The 15,205-nt window shown below is 26.5% G+C and overlaps 4 protein-coding genes across 8 annotated transcripts; 2 read left to right on the top strand and 2 right to left on the bottom strand.

The window, feature by feature from the left end:
* The first annotated feature begins 2,823 nt into the window (after positions 1-2,823).
* LOC127072978 (nuclear cap-binding protein subunit 2) lies at positions 2,824-4,177 on the top strand. 2 transcript variants are annotated; one of them, XM_051013906.1, is made up of 4 exons: positions 2,824-3,057; positions 3,140-3,460; positions 3,532-3,580; positions 3,807-4,177. In XM_051013906.1, exons 1-4 carry the CDS (start codon positions 2,971-2,973, stop codon positions 3,863-3,865), a joined length of 516 nt encoding a protein of 171 aa, XP_050869863.1. In that variant the 5' UTR covers positions 2,824-2,970; the 3' UTR covers positions 3,866-4,177. The 2 variants fall into 2 exon arrangements, with proteins under 2 accessions (XP_050869863.1, XP_050869864.1); XM_051013907.1 differs by having other exon boundaries at positions 2,834-3,057; positions 3,532-4,177.
* A 270-nt stretch (positions 4,178-4,447) lies between these two features.
* On the bottom strand, positions 4,448-7,956 carry LOC127072977 (ras-like GTP-binding protein RhoL). Its single transcript, XM_051013904.1, has 5 exons — positions 7,675-7,956; positions 5,627-5,762; positions 5,314-5,428; positions 5,087-5,204; positions 4,448-4,999 (listed from the first exon to the last, which is right to left on the bottom strand). Exons 2-5 carry the CDS (start codon positions 5,743-5,745, stop codon positions 4,797-4,799), a joined length of 555 nt encoding a protein of 184 aa, XP_050869861.1. The 5' UTR covers positions 5,746-5,762; positions 7,675-7,956; the 3' UTR covers positions 4,448-4,796.
* A 713-nt stretch (positions 7,957-8,669) lies between these two features.
* LOC127072980 (probable nuclear transport factor 2) lies at positions 8,670-13,098 on the top strand. Of its 4 annotated transcripts, none has more exons than XM_051013913.1 (5): positions 8,670-8,984; positions 9,073-9,144; positions 9,387-9,485; positions 10,265-10,424; positions 11,408-11,749. In XM_051013913.1, the coding sequence occupies exons 1-4, from the start codon at positions 8,877-8,879 to the stop codon at positions 10,376-10,378; spliced, it is 393 nt and encodes a 130-aa protein (XP_050869870.1). In that variant the 5' UTR covers positions 8,670-8,876; the 3' UTR covers positions 10,379-10,424; positions 11,408-11,749. The 4 variants fall into 4 exon arrangements, 3 of the variants coding, with proteins under 3 accessions (XP_050869870.1, XP_050869871.1, XP_050869869.1); XM_051013914.1 differs by having other exon boundaries at positions 10,265-10,385; XR_007785636.1 differs by lacking the exon at positions 10,265-10,424 and adding an exon at positions 12,256-13,098 and having other exon boundaries at positions 8,676-8,984; positions 11,408-11,597.
* On the bottom strand, positions 11,981-15,131 carry LOC127072971 (4-hydroxyphenylpyruvate dioxygenase). The gene is made up of 12 exons (XM_051013894.1): positions 14,661-15,131; positions 14,451-14,477; positions 14,328-14,390; positions 14,089-14,193; positions 13,772-13,897; positions 13,547-13,636; positions 13,287-13,387; positions 13,138-13,215; positions 12,817-13,051; positions 12,613-12,735; positions 12,425-12,541; positions 11,981-12,324 (listed from the first exon to the last, which is right to left on the bottom strand). The coding sequence occupies exons 1-12, from the start codon at positions 14,661-14,663 to the stop codon at positions 12,250-12,252; spliced, it is 1,143 nt and encodes a 380-aa protein (XP_050869851.1). The 5' UTR covers positions 14,664-15,131; the 3' UTR covers positions 11,981-12,249.
* Positions 15,132-15,205: the final 74 nt, after the last annotated feature.

Here is a 15,205-nt window from a genome sequence, read left to right on the forward strand (position 1 = left end):
AAACTATATCTTAAGTTTACAATGCTGCCTTTTTTTTATATTTTAAATGATTAGGTACAATATTTAATATACAAAAACAAAAAACATTAATTGCCTGCGCTATAAAGTAAATTAATATAAGAATTATATCTGAGTTTGTATGTTGGTGCTTTAAAAAATTTTTGCTTTAGACAGAGAGCTCCATAACTTAACAACAATTGTATTCAAATGAAACACATTTGTAAGTAGCTCTATAGTCATTCGGGTTCTAAAACAACAACAATTGCAATAAATATTGGTGGTGTACGCGTATAGGTATTATATAAACCTTGTCATTGATGAATCCATAAACGCTTATTATTACTAAAAACTGCGATAAGTTGAAAGAGAGTACTTCGACCGTGATTTCTCTCTCTCTCTCTCTCTCTCTCTCTCTCTCTCTCTCTCTCTATTTCTCTCTCTCTCTCTCTCTCTCTCTTTCTCTCTCTCTCTTTCTCTTTCTCTCTCTATCTCTCTCTTGAGATTAATTGATGTATAATTTGTGAACTGCACTATTCAGTTAAAAAAGCATCTACTTCGATAAAGTATGTTAAATAAATGTTTGGAATATTATCTGTAATATTTAATAAGGCAAAATATAAACATAAAAATATGATGAATTATTTCGTATTATCTACAGAGAAAAAAAATAAATTGTTACTTTTACTTTAAAAAAAACTTTGCGGCTGTTTCATTATATCTATGTAGTATTACACATATAGTTGATAAGCAAAGTGCAAAAATGAGATACAAGTTTATTTTCATGGAATTAAATATACAAGTGAAAAGAAGTCATTTTTTTTTATAAACAGCTTAGAAATGGCTTTTTCGATATATATATATATATATATAGATAGATAGATAGATAGATAGATATACAATACACACACGTATATATATCGATATATCGATAATACGATATATATATATACACACACAACACACAATCATAAGGGGGTAAGCTTTCATAAATTTATCAATCACAAGGTTTACTAATATATATATGGAAAATATAAAGAAAAAAAATATTTGATGAGCATTAATCGCATTTCTTAATATTTCTGAAATTTTAGAAAATTTGAATAACGTGGAGGTACCTTATCTTTTACTTTATGTATTATTCTAAAAACAATGTATATGGTGAATTATATGTATGCATTGAATCTGTTTAAATGCCTGTAAAACATGACATGTGAATATTTGGCGAGATGTTTATCGAATATATTCGTAAAGAGTGCATGGAAATAATATCAGTTGCTCTCCTCTGTTGATATATTGTATAAGCATATAAAACTAAAAGTGGGATATATCAGTGGCATAATGATACTTTGGATCTAATTGAATTATGATTGTTCCTTAAAGGAGGAATATCTGTTTATGATGTAACAAAATTATGTCTGTGAGAAACTAATTATTCCATATAAAATAGAATGGAACAAAGGTTGGGATTTATATACAGTCAACGGTATAATAAAATCTTATAAGAATTCTATTTCATAGAAAGTGCTATATTAATCGCGTGGTACTTCAGAAAAAAAAATTTTTTGGTAAACAGTTGTGAGATCAAATTATATGTGTAAGACATATTATAACTTTGTTCTCTCTTTAAATGACCCTGTTACAGTATTGTAACTAATAATTTTTTGTTATCTTGTATATCAAAATAAACTGTGATTAGATTCAAGTCCGACATATGAACACAACATAAATGTAACTCCATTTTATAGGCCGCAAGCCTATAGAAAGTCTGATTTTTTATCTGCAATGAAAATTTGTGTACTATAATATGATCTATGACATTTGTTTATTATTATGTAAAGTGGACAGATTTCAAAATTAAATATTAATTACTGTTATCTACTTTATTTTTACTTTCACAAATTTAATCACATTTTATTGCATTGATCTTTTTTTAATACCTTCCATATGAATACAAATAAAATTTTTAATTATATAAAATAAAAAGTCAATCTACATTTGATATGTAATAATAAAATAGGTATGTGTGTATCTGAAAACACAAATAGCCTATTGATGGATAAATATAAAATGGAAAGAAACAATAGTTGGAATTTATTTTATATTTTTACTTCAGGTAAAAGAATTTTCATTTCTATCAATTTGATCTTTCCTGTTATTTCTATAATTAAGTAAATATTTTATTGTATAATTTTTATGTGTTTATGTAGATAGCATGCATAATGTTGAGGTAATATTTTGAATAGAACAAAATGAAAATTTTCTAAATAAATGATTTTTATATAGAAATGAACAAATGTATGTACATTATGAACATATATATTGCTTCAAAAATACATACATACATACATATATATATTATAAAAAAATTGTTCCTTAAAAAATAATTGATAATTAAGTCGTATATAACGAATTGTAAATTAATACATTATTATACAAGAAGACTCAAAATTACAAATAGTGTGCACATATAATTCAAATATAGGTAAGTTAAATAAATTGATGCATTTTGCTTAAAAATTCGGATATATGGAGAATGTATTAATACAATAAAATATATCAATACAATAATAAATGTTTATTTATATATATAGATAATCTTCAGATTTAAAAATTTTTTTTACAATAATGTAATATACACATACACGCATACACATGCGTACAATGTAACCTTTATTTAATATTATTAAGGTTTGTAATATTAAAAATTAATTAGTTAAAAAGATCGAAAAAAAATAATTTCTAGAGGCGTGAAATACTTGTATTCAAATTCGACAGCTGATATGAAGTGGTTTTTATATTGGTACCAATTGTTGTAGATTTTCATTTTGTAATTTTGAAATGTGGCATCACTGTTTACTTCGACGCTTCTGTGTTCGTTCCCAATGTGTCTGAAGAAATTTTTGAATTTTCTCTGAAGAATAACTCGTAAATGTGTTGTTTTAAAAATTTGCTACAATAATATAGTGGTTTATGATAAATATAATGGCCGTAGTAAAACTGAACGCATCTACTTCACCTTCGATTGAATTAAGTTCGTACAGAGATCAACATTTTAAGGTGCATATTTGAACGTTAACCTCTATGTTTGTGATATTTATTTATGTCAGTGAATTAGACAGCGAATTTAATTAAATTGTAGGGATCTAGAGCAGAGCAAGATAGACTTCTTAGAAGTTCCTCTACTTTATATGTTGGTAACCTCTCTTTTTATACTACAGAAGAACAAATATATGAATTATTTTCCAAATGTGGAGATATTAGACGTATCATTATGGGCTTAGATAAATATAAGAAAACTCCATGTGGTTTTTGTTTCGTCGAGTATTATCAAAGACCAGACGCAGAAAATTGTATGCGATATATTAATGGTACACGTCTTGACGATAGAATTATTCGAACAGATTGGGACGCAGGATTTATAGAAGGCAGACAATATGGACGTGGAAAGACAGGAGGACAAGTAATATTTTTTTTATTGCTATATTTAATCTAATGTAATATGAATTATTATATTGATTAATTGTATTGTAGGTAAGAGACGAATATAGATCTGATTTTGATAGCGGAAGAGGAGGTTATGGTAAGATAATTCAACAAAAAGTAACACCACTCTCAGATGGCAATTTTGGACGGTGAAATAAAAATAATCGGCATTATTCTAAGCTGTATTTATCTTTGTTCACAATTAAGTCCGAAATACATATTAATGTATTTATAAATATTTATCCTTATAATTGGCTTTATCAATTTTTTTTGATTGATTACTTTTTTTTAATAATATTTCAATAGATACATATAACTTTTAGTAAAAGAAGGAGAAACAAACATGCTAGTATTGATGAAATATTTGCAGCCAACAATATAATATAATATGAACTAAAATATTATATTCAATTTCTATGTATGTGTGAAAACATAAAGTTTATAAAAAAGAAAGGGGAGACAATGATGATAAATAATGTATCTTATTATTATAAATAACTGTCAACATCATCCATAATTTTTTTTATGATTTTGTTTTTTAAATATATATTAAACATTAATTTTGTAGTAAAATGTATCATCTTTTTATTCGTTTATAACTGTATATTATAAATAAATGTAAATGCAGTCACAGTTCATGTATAAGTAAATAATGATTCATGTGTATTGATAAAATTACACAGATTATTATATATTTTTTTTTTTATTATATTTCTTTTGTTATATATAAGAGATATGTAGGAATATTAAAAAAAAAATTTACAAAAACCTATATTATTAAAAAAAAATAAAAAAGAAAAAAAACAATGTTTATATTTTTAGTAAACTACGACGAATTTATTAAATAAATTAAAGGAGAATTTATACGAGAATAAAACAAAATTTTTGTCGAACTAACTTATATACATATCAATATACAAAGCATCTATCTCAACGCTTACACATAATGAGCGTTTAGTAGAGCTATTTTTTAATTAAAAAAAAAAAAAAAAAAAAAAAAAAATAGATCATCATAGTAGAATATTCCAAATTATAAAGGCTATTGTAACTTGAGATATAATTTCTAAAGACATAAGGACCAACAAGAAAAGAAAATGATTAAGATTAATAAAAGACCCTTCTTATTTTTGGTTAGTTAATCTCAATAATAATAATTAAAAAATTTTTTCTTGACAAAATTTCCAAAAATATGTAATCGAGTATTCTACATGGTACGCGATTGGTAGTGGTAGAATGTATATTAGTTTGCTTGTGAATCATCGGATTATAAATCTAAATATAAATATAAATACATATAATTTTTTTTTCTTTTCTTAAAAAATATAACAGAGTTTCCTAGATGGCGGTTTTTTCAAAACCGCTCTAATAGCCTCTACAAAAACGTTTTCCAAGCCTTCCTGTTTTACAGCCGAGCATTCAACGTATTTCGAAGCTTTGATTTTCTTTTTCATTTTTTTACATTCCTGTGGAGTTATTATATCTAAATTGTCTTGATCTCTGAGATCGCTTTTAGTACCTAACGGTATACCGAAAAAAACGAGGTTATATGATAAAAATCGATTTTTTAAAAGTCAACGAAATAAAAATGTGTGGTTAAACTTACCGACAAGAATTATCGGCACATGCGGGCAATGATGTTTTATCTCTGGATACCATTTACTCGCAACATTTTCATAAGAACTACGAGCACTGATCGAGAAACAAAGTAAAAAACAATCAGTCTGCAATGAAATATATTTTCTCATTAAGTTTCCTGTTTTAAAAATTTATGATTAATCATTATTAGAATTAATTATATTTATTAATATAATTTATTCAAGAATAACTTACATTCGGATACGACAATGGTCGAAGACGTTCGTAATCTTCTTGTCCAGCTGTATCCCAAAGCGTTATATCAAATTCTTGACTATCTAAACGAATAATATCTGCATAATTGTCGAAGCTAAACAAAAAATAGTATTAATATAATAATAAACTAATTTACAAAAAAAAAGTGATATTATAATATTAATATAAGCATATTGAAAACATATCTTTTCAAAGTTTCATAAACACCACGCTTATACCGATCACTTTTCTTACGCGCCAATTTTGAAATAATCGAATAATGATAATTATATATTATTGCGTGTTTACTTACACAGTAGGCACATATTCCGTTGGAAACTTTTTCGTTGTATATGTAATAAGCATACATGTCTTCCCAACCATTCCATCTCCAACAGCAGTAATTTTTATTGGTTTATTCCGACGTGACATATTTCCGTTTTTTTTTTCTACGATAAATTCAAAGATAAAATTTTCACAAAAAAAGAATATTATTCCTGTACATAGTAAATTACATTTTATATACAAATGATTTTTGATATACGAATGATTTTCAAATGTGAACGAGAGAGAGAACAAAGAATGTTGTACATTTTTCTTCGAAATTGTTTTGTTATTATTAAAATGATAATAAAATTTAATTTTTTAATAAATAAAAAAAATCTACGCGTAAGAGAGGATATCGCCGCCATCTTTTATGCCGAAAACAGACGCATCCGGTAGAGTCTAACCAAAGAGTGTACCAAGGCTATATACTAAGCCGACTGCTTGTTTCCTGCTCGTCGTATCGCATATCAATGAACATTGAAGTTGTTAGCCTTTTCATTTCTATTATATCGCCCGCGTAACAGTTAAAAACCTAAGAGTATAAGATAAAAAAACTCTAAGAGAAAATTTTCAAATTGAGCGCGCCTTTATCTTTTTTAATTTCTATATACGGGATGGTATATACATATATACATATACGCGCATGTGTGTGCGTGCGTGTATGTTTGTGTGTACATATACATGTACTATAAAAAATATATATATGTGTATGTATAATACAAAAAGATAATAGAAACATTCTCTGTTATGATAGAAGAGAAGAAAATATCACTTCGAATCATAAGAGCCGAATGCTTCGAACATAATTTCACAGTCACTATATATTAACTTTAGAAAGTATGTGTGTATATACAAACGTCGATATATATATATAATCGACGTTGGCGTCGATGTCACATCCTCTCGGTGACAGGATAAGGTATGGTCAGAGTGCGGTCGTTATCATATTCTCGTCCTGTCTCTCCTACTACATTTCGAAACTACAAGAGAGATGACACGTCTCTCATATGTACAATATAAAATTATAAATTTGATAAGATTCAATTTCACAGAAAAAAAAAATGAAAATTAATAAATTATATTTTTAACAAATTTTAAATAAATACGTAATCGATAAACTTGGAGAGAAGGAGAAAGTTTGCCAGAAATCCTGACAATTGTTTTTTCTCGTCTTTTCAGTTTGATACTTCTTATAACAAATTATTGTTTTTTTCTTTAATTTTTTGGAATTCATTTATCTTTTAATCATCTCTGAAGTTTCGAATATATTTCTTTGTAAACAATACGACGCTATCTACGTGACAAAATTATTTATTATATACCCATTACCGATTAAAAAAGATTAAATAAATAAAGTTGTTTTAATCATTGAATAACTTTCTCCCAAAAAGATTTATAATAGGATTCTACGTTATTTTATATGCACATCGTAAAAGGACTTCGAAATGTATTCGACATATCGCATTAAACTTTTCAACGATTTATCTATCTCTATTCGGTTATCAAAGAAATTTTCACATAATCTGATAAAATCTCTTGATAATATATAACTGATAATATCAACGATATATATATATATATATATATATATATATATATATATTAGAGTTTAATAAGATTACTAAGATTACATTATGTGCAAAAGATAATGAATGAAGGAATAACTATGAAAAATGAAAATCGTTATCGAAATGTAAAAAAAATAACAAAAAAAAAAAGAAATGAAATCGTGTAATAAGATATAATAATTACTTCATGTAAAACAATATAGTTTACAGGTTACACATTACAAATATGATATGGCGCCAATTTCATGTTCGTTCTTTCTTAATCCAATACCAACGCGCGTTGTGTGTACTTTCAATATAATAACGCACAAAAAATTTGACATATAATTTCAAAGAATATCGAATAATACGTTAAAAGACAATGGTGATGATGATGATGATGCTGATGATGAACAATGATCGATGACGACAACGTAGAATGATAGTGATAACAATAGAAAGGCGGCGTAAAACAACGACGACGTACCTCTCCTCTTTTATCGTTTAATTTGCTCGACAAAAATATAAAATATTGTTTTATTTTTTTTTTGTTTTTCTTTTTTTCAATTAGACAACAACAACGACGATGACGACAACTATAATCGTATGTAAAGTTATCATCGTGTATATTTGTATAATAAAAATAAATATTCAACGTTATTCAAACACTCCGAAGAGAAATAAACTTTTGAATAAAGAAAAAGAAAAAGAACAATGATTAAAACACGTGCACATCTCGAGACGGTGTGTCGTCGACTGAAGAACGAATAAAGGATTAGGATCGGTACGCTCAATGAGGCGCTATTGACGAGCGATCTAACTTATGACGTTTTCATACTTACTGTATTATTTGTGTCCGTGTGTGTATATATATATACTGTATATAAATTCATTTTACTAAAGGTTCTTAAAGTTCATTAATCTATTTATGGATTATGTATATACAATGATATAAGTTCGATATGATTCTTTAAAATTCTTCAATTTTCGTATGTTTTTGATAAATAACAAAGCAAAAACAAAGTCACTTGTTTACAAGACGATAAGTACTATTTACAATAATCAAAATATCTTGTCTTGATAAACAATAGCGATAAGCTATTTAACGTTTATACTTTTAGTACGTATATACGTACATGTGTATACATCAGACATGATTAGCTTTTAAATATGCTCATCAATAGATTTTATGTTTATAATAAAGTGAGCTAAAAGTGGCTCATGTCAGAGTCCATAACAAAACTAACCTCGTTGTAATTTATTTATCGAATTAATTATACATGGAATTATATACATGTATATATATATATAAATTATTTATTTATTTCCTTAATATAAAAATTTATAATGAGACTATACTCTATTAGAAAATGTAAAAGAAAGAATAGATGTGTACTCGGAATAGTTTCAATTCTTAGTTAATCCCGCAAGAGGGCAGACGCGCGAAAGAGCTACGTACGTTCCTTCCGGTTTATCCAATTTTCTTTTAGTTCGATCTTTTAACACTCGAATTCCATCTTCCTCGCTTCCTGCTCGCTTATAACTGGCATGAGGGATGTCCGAAAGCTTAACGTTATCATTAGTATAACATTTTTAAAAGATACTATACACACTGTGCGATTGAACCGACAAACGGTCTACCTTGCTAATATTTTTTAGCGGTCTCACAAAGACGATTGATTTATCGTAATGGAGTTGAATCCATCTTACGAAGCAATCGGAAAAGGATTTGTACAGCAGTACTATGCGCTGTTCGATGATCCAGCTCAAAGACCAAACTTAATAAACATGTATAATGTAAGTTAAATTATTTTTCTATTTTCTCTTTTGATATTTATTGTTTAAAATGTGATGGTAATGTAAGACTGAATTTGAATACTTTTAGACCGAGACGTCGTTTATGACATTTGAAGGTTTCCAAATCCAAGGTGCCATTAAAATTATGGAGAAATTGACTGTGAGTATTATATTTTTACAATAATATGCAATACTACAAAATTACTTAAAATTGTGTTATTTATTTGTGTGTGTATACGTATATGTATGTATGTATATATACATATATGTATGATAAGAAAATTCCGTAATATGTAAGTAAAGATAAATTTTGAAGAATTGAACTTTCAATAACGTTAACATCAAAGTCGTATCAAACTATTAATTTCTAATTTTTATAAATTTCGTTTTTCATTTTCCTAGAGTCTGACATTTCAAAAAATCAATCGAATAATAACAGCGATTGATTCGCAGCCTATGTTTGACGGTGGTGTACTCATAAATGTTTTGGGGAGGCTGCAGGTAAGCCATTTGCAATAAGATTTTCTTTTTCTCTATTGTAATTTTATTATAGTTATTAAAGTGTTTTTGTTTATAGAAAGTGATTCTATTTTATTTTAATAATGATTTATCATATTATAGTAATAAAATTATACATATTAATATTATTCTATTTCTGTAATAAATGTTTATATAGATAATTATCTACCAAAGATTTGGGCATGGGTTATATTATACACTTTCCAATTTTATTTTTTTATTTATTTGTGATATGTGAGATAGCTACAATAGCTGTTTCATCCATGCCCATATCTAATTGAATATGCATGTGGTTTAGGTATATTTGTTACAAACTATACTTTTAACGTCTTATAATAGGAGCATTGAAAAAGCAAGATATATTTAAAATAATGTTTTTTCTCATCTTTTTTATTGTAATTGGTTCAGTAATTTAATATTATACGACATCTATCACAAATTAACAAAATATAGTTGCAATATATATTCTATTCTATGAAAGCGATGAAAAACTTGAAAGGAAATTTTTTAGAAAAGTAATTCTTAATTAATGTTATTATAATTTGAAAATTCCATTAGCATTTGGAATTCTCTGTCTAAGCGATTGTTTATTACGGACTGGAAACATATGTATATACTGTATCGTTTGACATTTTTTGTGCTGCCATGTGAAGGTAGACATTGAGCTATGACTAGTATCCAGCAACTATCTCTCTATATACCTACATCTGCAAAGAAGATGATATAAGAAACTCAGTGAGTGATTGTTGATGATTGGGTAGACTGATGAGGATCAGCCCCACGCCTACATCCAGACGTTTGTCCTGAAGCCAATTGGCACCAGCTTTTACGTGCAGCACGACATCTTCAGACTTGCGTTGCATGACACGGTTTAGGCAACAGGTACCAATCATCCACTGATCTCTCCATACTTTAGTAAAGGCAAGCCTATCTGATGTTACCTATTCATTGCTTTATACGAATACATCTGCTTATTTCAATGCTAGAAGGAGTGCATGGCTACACCACCTTATATACATAATATTTCCCACATTATTTATATTTATTAAATAATAACTGACTATGTTCCGATAAAATATTTAAATATAATATAGATAGAGAAATTGTTGGTTACTTGGTAACAGTGCCATTTTTAATTAGTACTGACCAATAAATTTTATGTTCTGATATAGCGTTTCATTGTAATATATTTTTGCAATCTATAAATAACAGTCTTATAAGTTAACGTATGTGTATATATATATATACATATATAATATGTATCTATATGTGTATGTATATATGTATGTGTGTAAACATCGCTTAATAGATGTAAAATTATCATCTATTATGATGTATTATATGTTATATCCAAATAAGAAAGCAACTGAAAGAGAGAAAATAATACCACTGTATTCATTAACAAGTAAGATACTAATATATATTTTGTATGTAATATATGAATTAAATTACTGAACTAATTTGAATTACACAATATAAAGATGAAATATAATTTTATAATGCAACTTACAATTTTTTGTCCTTTTATCAAAAAGTTTTGTTGATATATGTTGCGTTTATTATTTGTATTATGTATACAGTAAATTACCATTTTATATTTTGTATTTTGTTTTATAAGAAGAATTTAATATATTATATATAATTGGCGATTTTAAAAAATATACATATATTTTTTAATTATAATTTTATTAAAATATAATTCTTTACTTCGTAATACATTTTGTAAAAAAGAAAAAACAAGAAAAATTTCAAATTTTATTTTTGCTATCTCGTTTACTTTGTATAGAGATGATATCAAGTTATATGTCAAAAGTGCCGATAAAAATGAATAATTCGATAATTCGTCAGGAATTCGTCAGGATTGTCAACACTTATTGACGATACGCATATTAATATTTTTTTAGGCCGATGAAGATCCACCACATCCCTTCTCACAAATTTTTGTGCTGAAACCACTGGGAAATTCCTTCTTTTGTCAACACGATATTTTCCGCCTTGGCATTCACGATAGTCCATGAAGAAAATGTCTGTTGGCACTCTAGAACTATCTACAGACAATTCATTGAACCATGGACTATTCACATGTTGAAATAAGTGAGCTAGGTTTTTTTCATATTAATCTTTTTTGTCATTGCATATTATCCCACTTTATCTAAATATCCCAGTTTTTATATGAAAATTATCTGCTTACATCTTGGCCATAAGAAAAAAGAAACAACGTTTAAGAATAAATACAGTTTAATAATTGTTGTTTTCTTCAATTTCCTTTTATTTTCGTTGTCTAATATTACTGATAATATTATGCTATTATTAACAAAAAAATTGTTTTTAATAGAACACTTAATGCAATAGTGATATAATACATTGTACATGTCAATGAAATTATACAAAATATATTTCTTTTTCTAATGCTTTCTACTTTTATAAATTACATACGCATATATTAATGAAATTAATAGATTAATATATAGGACTGATTGCCTGATTATATATTATCGTTTTTCATTTCAATTTTATTTATAATTGCATATTATAATTGACAACATAGTAATTGGTTAACAGGAATTCATGAATATGTAATATATGAAATATAAGATGTACAATACATGCATACATGCTTGCACTTGTACAAAATAATATAAATGATCTTCTATTGTAAATTATATTATGTAATAACACTTAAAATGTTATATTATAATAATCTTATTGTTATTTATCGATGCAATAACATTATCCACAATATATATTACAGATTGCCACGCTTAGCTTGTTCAAGTTCGATTGCTTCAAACAAAGCTTGGAAATTTCCAGCACCAAACCCCTGTGACATAACAAATATCATCTCTGCTACTTGTATAACGTGTTATATACATTTAAAAATTCAAAATTAATCTTATTAAAAATATTACTCTTAGACTTACATTATGATTATGCCTTTGAATAACTTCTATGAAGAGAGTCGGTCGATCTTGCATATTCTTAGTAAAGATTTGTAGTAGATAACCATTTTCATCATAGTCAATTAAAATTTTTAGTTCCTGAAAAGTTGTTATGAGAAACAGTTAACAATTAAAAGATTATTATTTTCTTTAAATATTATATACAATACCTGTAATATTTTCATATCTTCTGCAATTTTGACTTTGCTATTGTTCAAACGGTCTTTCAGCATATCATAATAACTATCAGGAACATTAAGAAATTCCATACCTCTTGCTCGTAAATTTTGTATCTACAATAATAAAAACAAGAAATTAATGTTATTATAATCAAAAGTAAAAGAATAACAAATCTGCAATAAAATATTACTTACAGCTGTTATTATGTTATTAGTATTCAAAGCTATATGCTGTACACCAGCATCACCGTAATATTCAACATATTCTTGAATTTGAGAACGTTTCTTACCAGGTGCTGGTTCGTTAATTGGCATTTTAACAGTTTCTTCCCAATTAGTCATAACGATAGAACGTAATGCAGAATATTGGGTATGTAATTGAGTATCATCTACTGACCAAAATCTATGAAACTGTAAACATTCTTCATACCTAAAATAAAATATACAAAAATTTAATAAAAATTATATAAAAGTATATATATTTTTTGCTTAGAAATATATAATTTACATATTTACCATTTAGCAACAGGTTCCATTTGTTTATCAGCTTGATTTCCTACGATATGATCTATAAATTTTAAATGAGTTGCTGGCCTATAAATTCATTAAGAAAAAAATATTAATAAGAAATATGTATTCTTTAAGTATGATGTAATGATACTTACAAATGTTTAATAAGTACATCTTCTGAGGCTTTTACAAATCCAGGTAGAAAAAATCCTTTGTATTTACTTCTGTCAATCAAAGTATGATGGGTATCTCCATACTAATTAAAAAAAATTTGGAGACTATACTAAATTAAAAAATTTGTACCTATACGTACATACATACACACATGCGCGCGCGCACATACATACTAGATATATAATTGTAATAATTGTATTCAATTATTTATTTATTTTTTTTTTTTTTTCAAACATCTTACCGTTTGCAACGTGACAAATCTAATAATACCAAATTCATCTTTTTCTTCCCATATGTCTCTTATAATTTTTGCACCCTTTTGTTTTGCCACCTAAGTGAATAAAAAACATTATTCTTTTATCTTTTTTTTTTTTTAATTATAAGTTACAATTTAATAATATCTTCAATTAATTTTTTTCTTCTTTAATTAAATAATTTTGTATTCAATCTTATCATTTATATGTACCCTAACGATAGTATCGATATCTTCGACCTTGAAAGCAATGTCACGAACACCATCACCGTGTTGAGAAAGATGGTTCCCCATTTCTTCATTTCCAGGCTCGTAGGCTGATTCGAAAACAAATATTATCTAGGAAAAATAATTTCTATTAATATATTACTATTTATAACATATTAATAAAAGTATTATAATTATAATTTTAAAAAGAACATTTTTATTAAAAAATCTTTTTTAATTATTTTTTATTTTCATTCGAAATATTGAAAAATTCGTAAAAAGAATGTTAAAAAATTTTGTAAATTATACATATATATAATGACCTGATCTTGTTTAACAGCATGTGCTGCTATATGTCTTGAGCCAGTTTCTAAACCACGATAACCGAGTGGTTCAAATCCCATCCTTGCGCAATAAAAGCTAGCCGCCTGTAAAAAAAAGTGTATGTAATTGTTTTGTAATAATCAATATTCTCTTATAGACTTAAGAGAAAAGAACTATATAAAAAGATATTAATATATCCATATGCGATACGATACAAGATTCTTTTTTTTTAAAGTACCTGTTTTGCATTTCCAACCCAGAATTTTACATGATCGAAACTTAGAAATTTTCCACCAACAGGCTATAAAAAAAAAATAAATTAGTCATTCTTTGTATAATTAGAAAAAATTATATTACATACCTTTTTACCTTTGTCCGTATAAGTAGTCTACATATATATATAGAAAAAAAAATAATAAAAATTGATAAATGATAAATTTTAATATAAAAGAAAATTATTCATACATACATATATATATATATATATAATAAAATTAATATTATATTATATATAAATATTTTATATATTATAATATAAAAAAATTCATTATCGTATTTTACATTTCTTTACCATTTTAAAATTACAATATTTGTAACTTGTAACGCGTTGTTTAAACTAAGTAACTTATTCCAATTCTTCACTATACTTTTAAAGAAATTGTCTGAATTTCGCAAAGTTATCCGCTTAAATATGAATGCGTTCGTTCTGCAGTTTCAATACTCGCATGCGATTGGTCGAAATAAAGAGGCTTATTGACGCCAATATTTAAATTTGTTGTTAATCTATCATTGATATTGATGTTGATGGCATACTAAAGCAGGTTTTTCTAGAATCTGGTATATGTGATAGTCGATTGATATTTCCATAAAATAAAGACCCGACCTTGTTTGTGTCGTCATCATCGAGAACACACCTTCGTCGATGAATCAACAAGTAGAAATATTTTTCACGTTTTCATATGTTCGCAATAATATTACGTTTTTTCTAATACATACGCACACCTACAAACATACTCTCGTTTATAGTTATAAAAAAAATTTATATAAAATCATATATACTATGTAATTTTTTCATGATTTGATTACATGTAGATCGTACGTGCAATCATTACATTT

This window comes from Vespula vulgaris, chromosome 2 (genome assembly GCF_905475345.1).
Source record: "Vespula vulgaris chromosome 2, iyVesVulg1.1, whole genome shotgun sequence".
NCBI classification, from domain to species: domain Eukaryota; kingdom Metazoa; phylum Arthropoda; class Insecta; order Hymenoptera; family Vespidae; genus Vespula; species Vespula vulgaris.

Coding starts and splice junctions, on each gene's coding strand:
- LOC127072978 (XM_051013906.1), top strand. CDS start 2,971: ATGATAAATATAATGGCCGTAGTAAAACTGAACGCATCTACTTCACCT. Junction 3,058..3,139: donor ACAGAGATCAACATTTTAAG/GTGCATATTTGA, acceptor ATTAAATTGTAG/GGATCTAGAGCAGAGCAAGA. Junction 3,581..3,806: donor TAGCGGAAGAGGAGGTTATG/GTAAGATAATTC, acceptor TATAACTTTTAG/TAAAAGAAGGAGAAACAAAC.
- LOC127072977 (XM_051013904.1), bottom strand. CDS start 5,745: ATGTCACGTCGGAATAAACCAATAAAAATTACTGCTGTTGGAGATGGA. Junction 5,429..5,626: donor ACGGAATATGTGCCTACTGT/GTAAGTAAACAC, acceptor TTTTTTGTTTAG/CTTCGACAATTATGCAGATA. Junction 5,000..5,086: donor TGTGCCGATAATTCTTGTCG/GTAAGTTTAACC, acceptor GTATACCGTTAG/GTACTAAAAGCGATCTCAGA.
- LOC127072980 (XM_051013913.1), top strand. CDS start 8,877: ATGGAGTTGAATCCATCTTACGAAGCAATCGGAAAAGGATTTGTACAG. Junction 8,985..9,072: donor ACTTAATAAACATGTATAAT/GTAAGTTAAATT, acceptor GAATACTTTTAG/ACCGAGACGTCGTTTATGAC. Junction 9,486..10,264: donor ATGTTTTGGGGAGGCTGCAG/GTAAGCCATTTG, acceptor ATGATTGGGTAG/ACTGATGAGGATCAGCCCCA.
- LOC127072971 (XM_051013894.1), bottom strand. Junction 14,391..14,450: donor ATACGGACAAAGGTAAAAAG/GTATGTAATATA, acceptor TTTTTTTTATAG/CCTGTTGGTGGAAAATTTCT. Junction 12,736..12,816: donor CTAATAACATAATAACAGCT/GTAAGTAATATT, acceptor TTATTATTGTAG/ATACAAAATTTACGAGCAAG.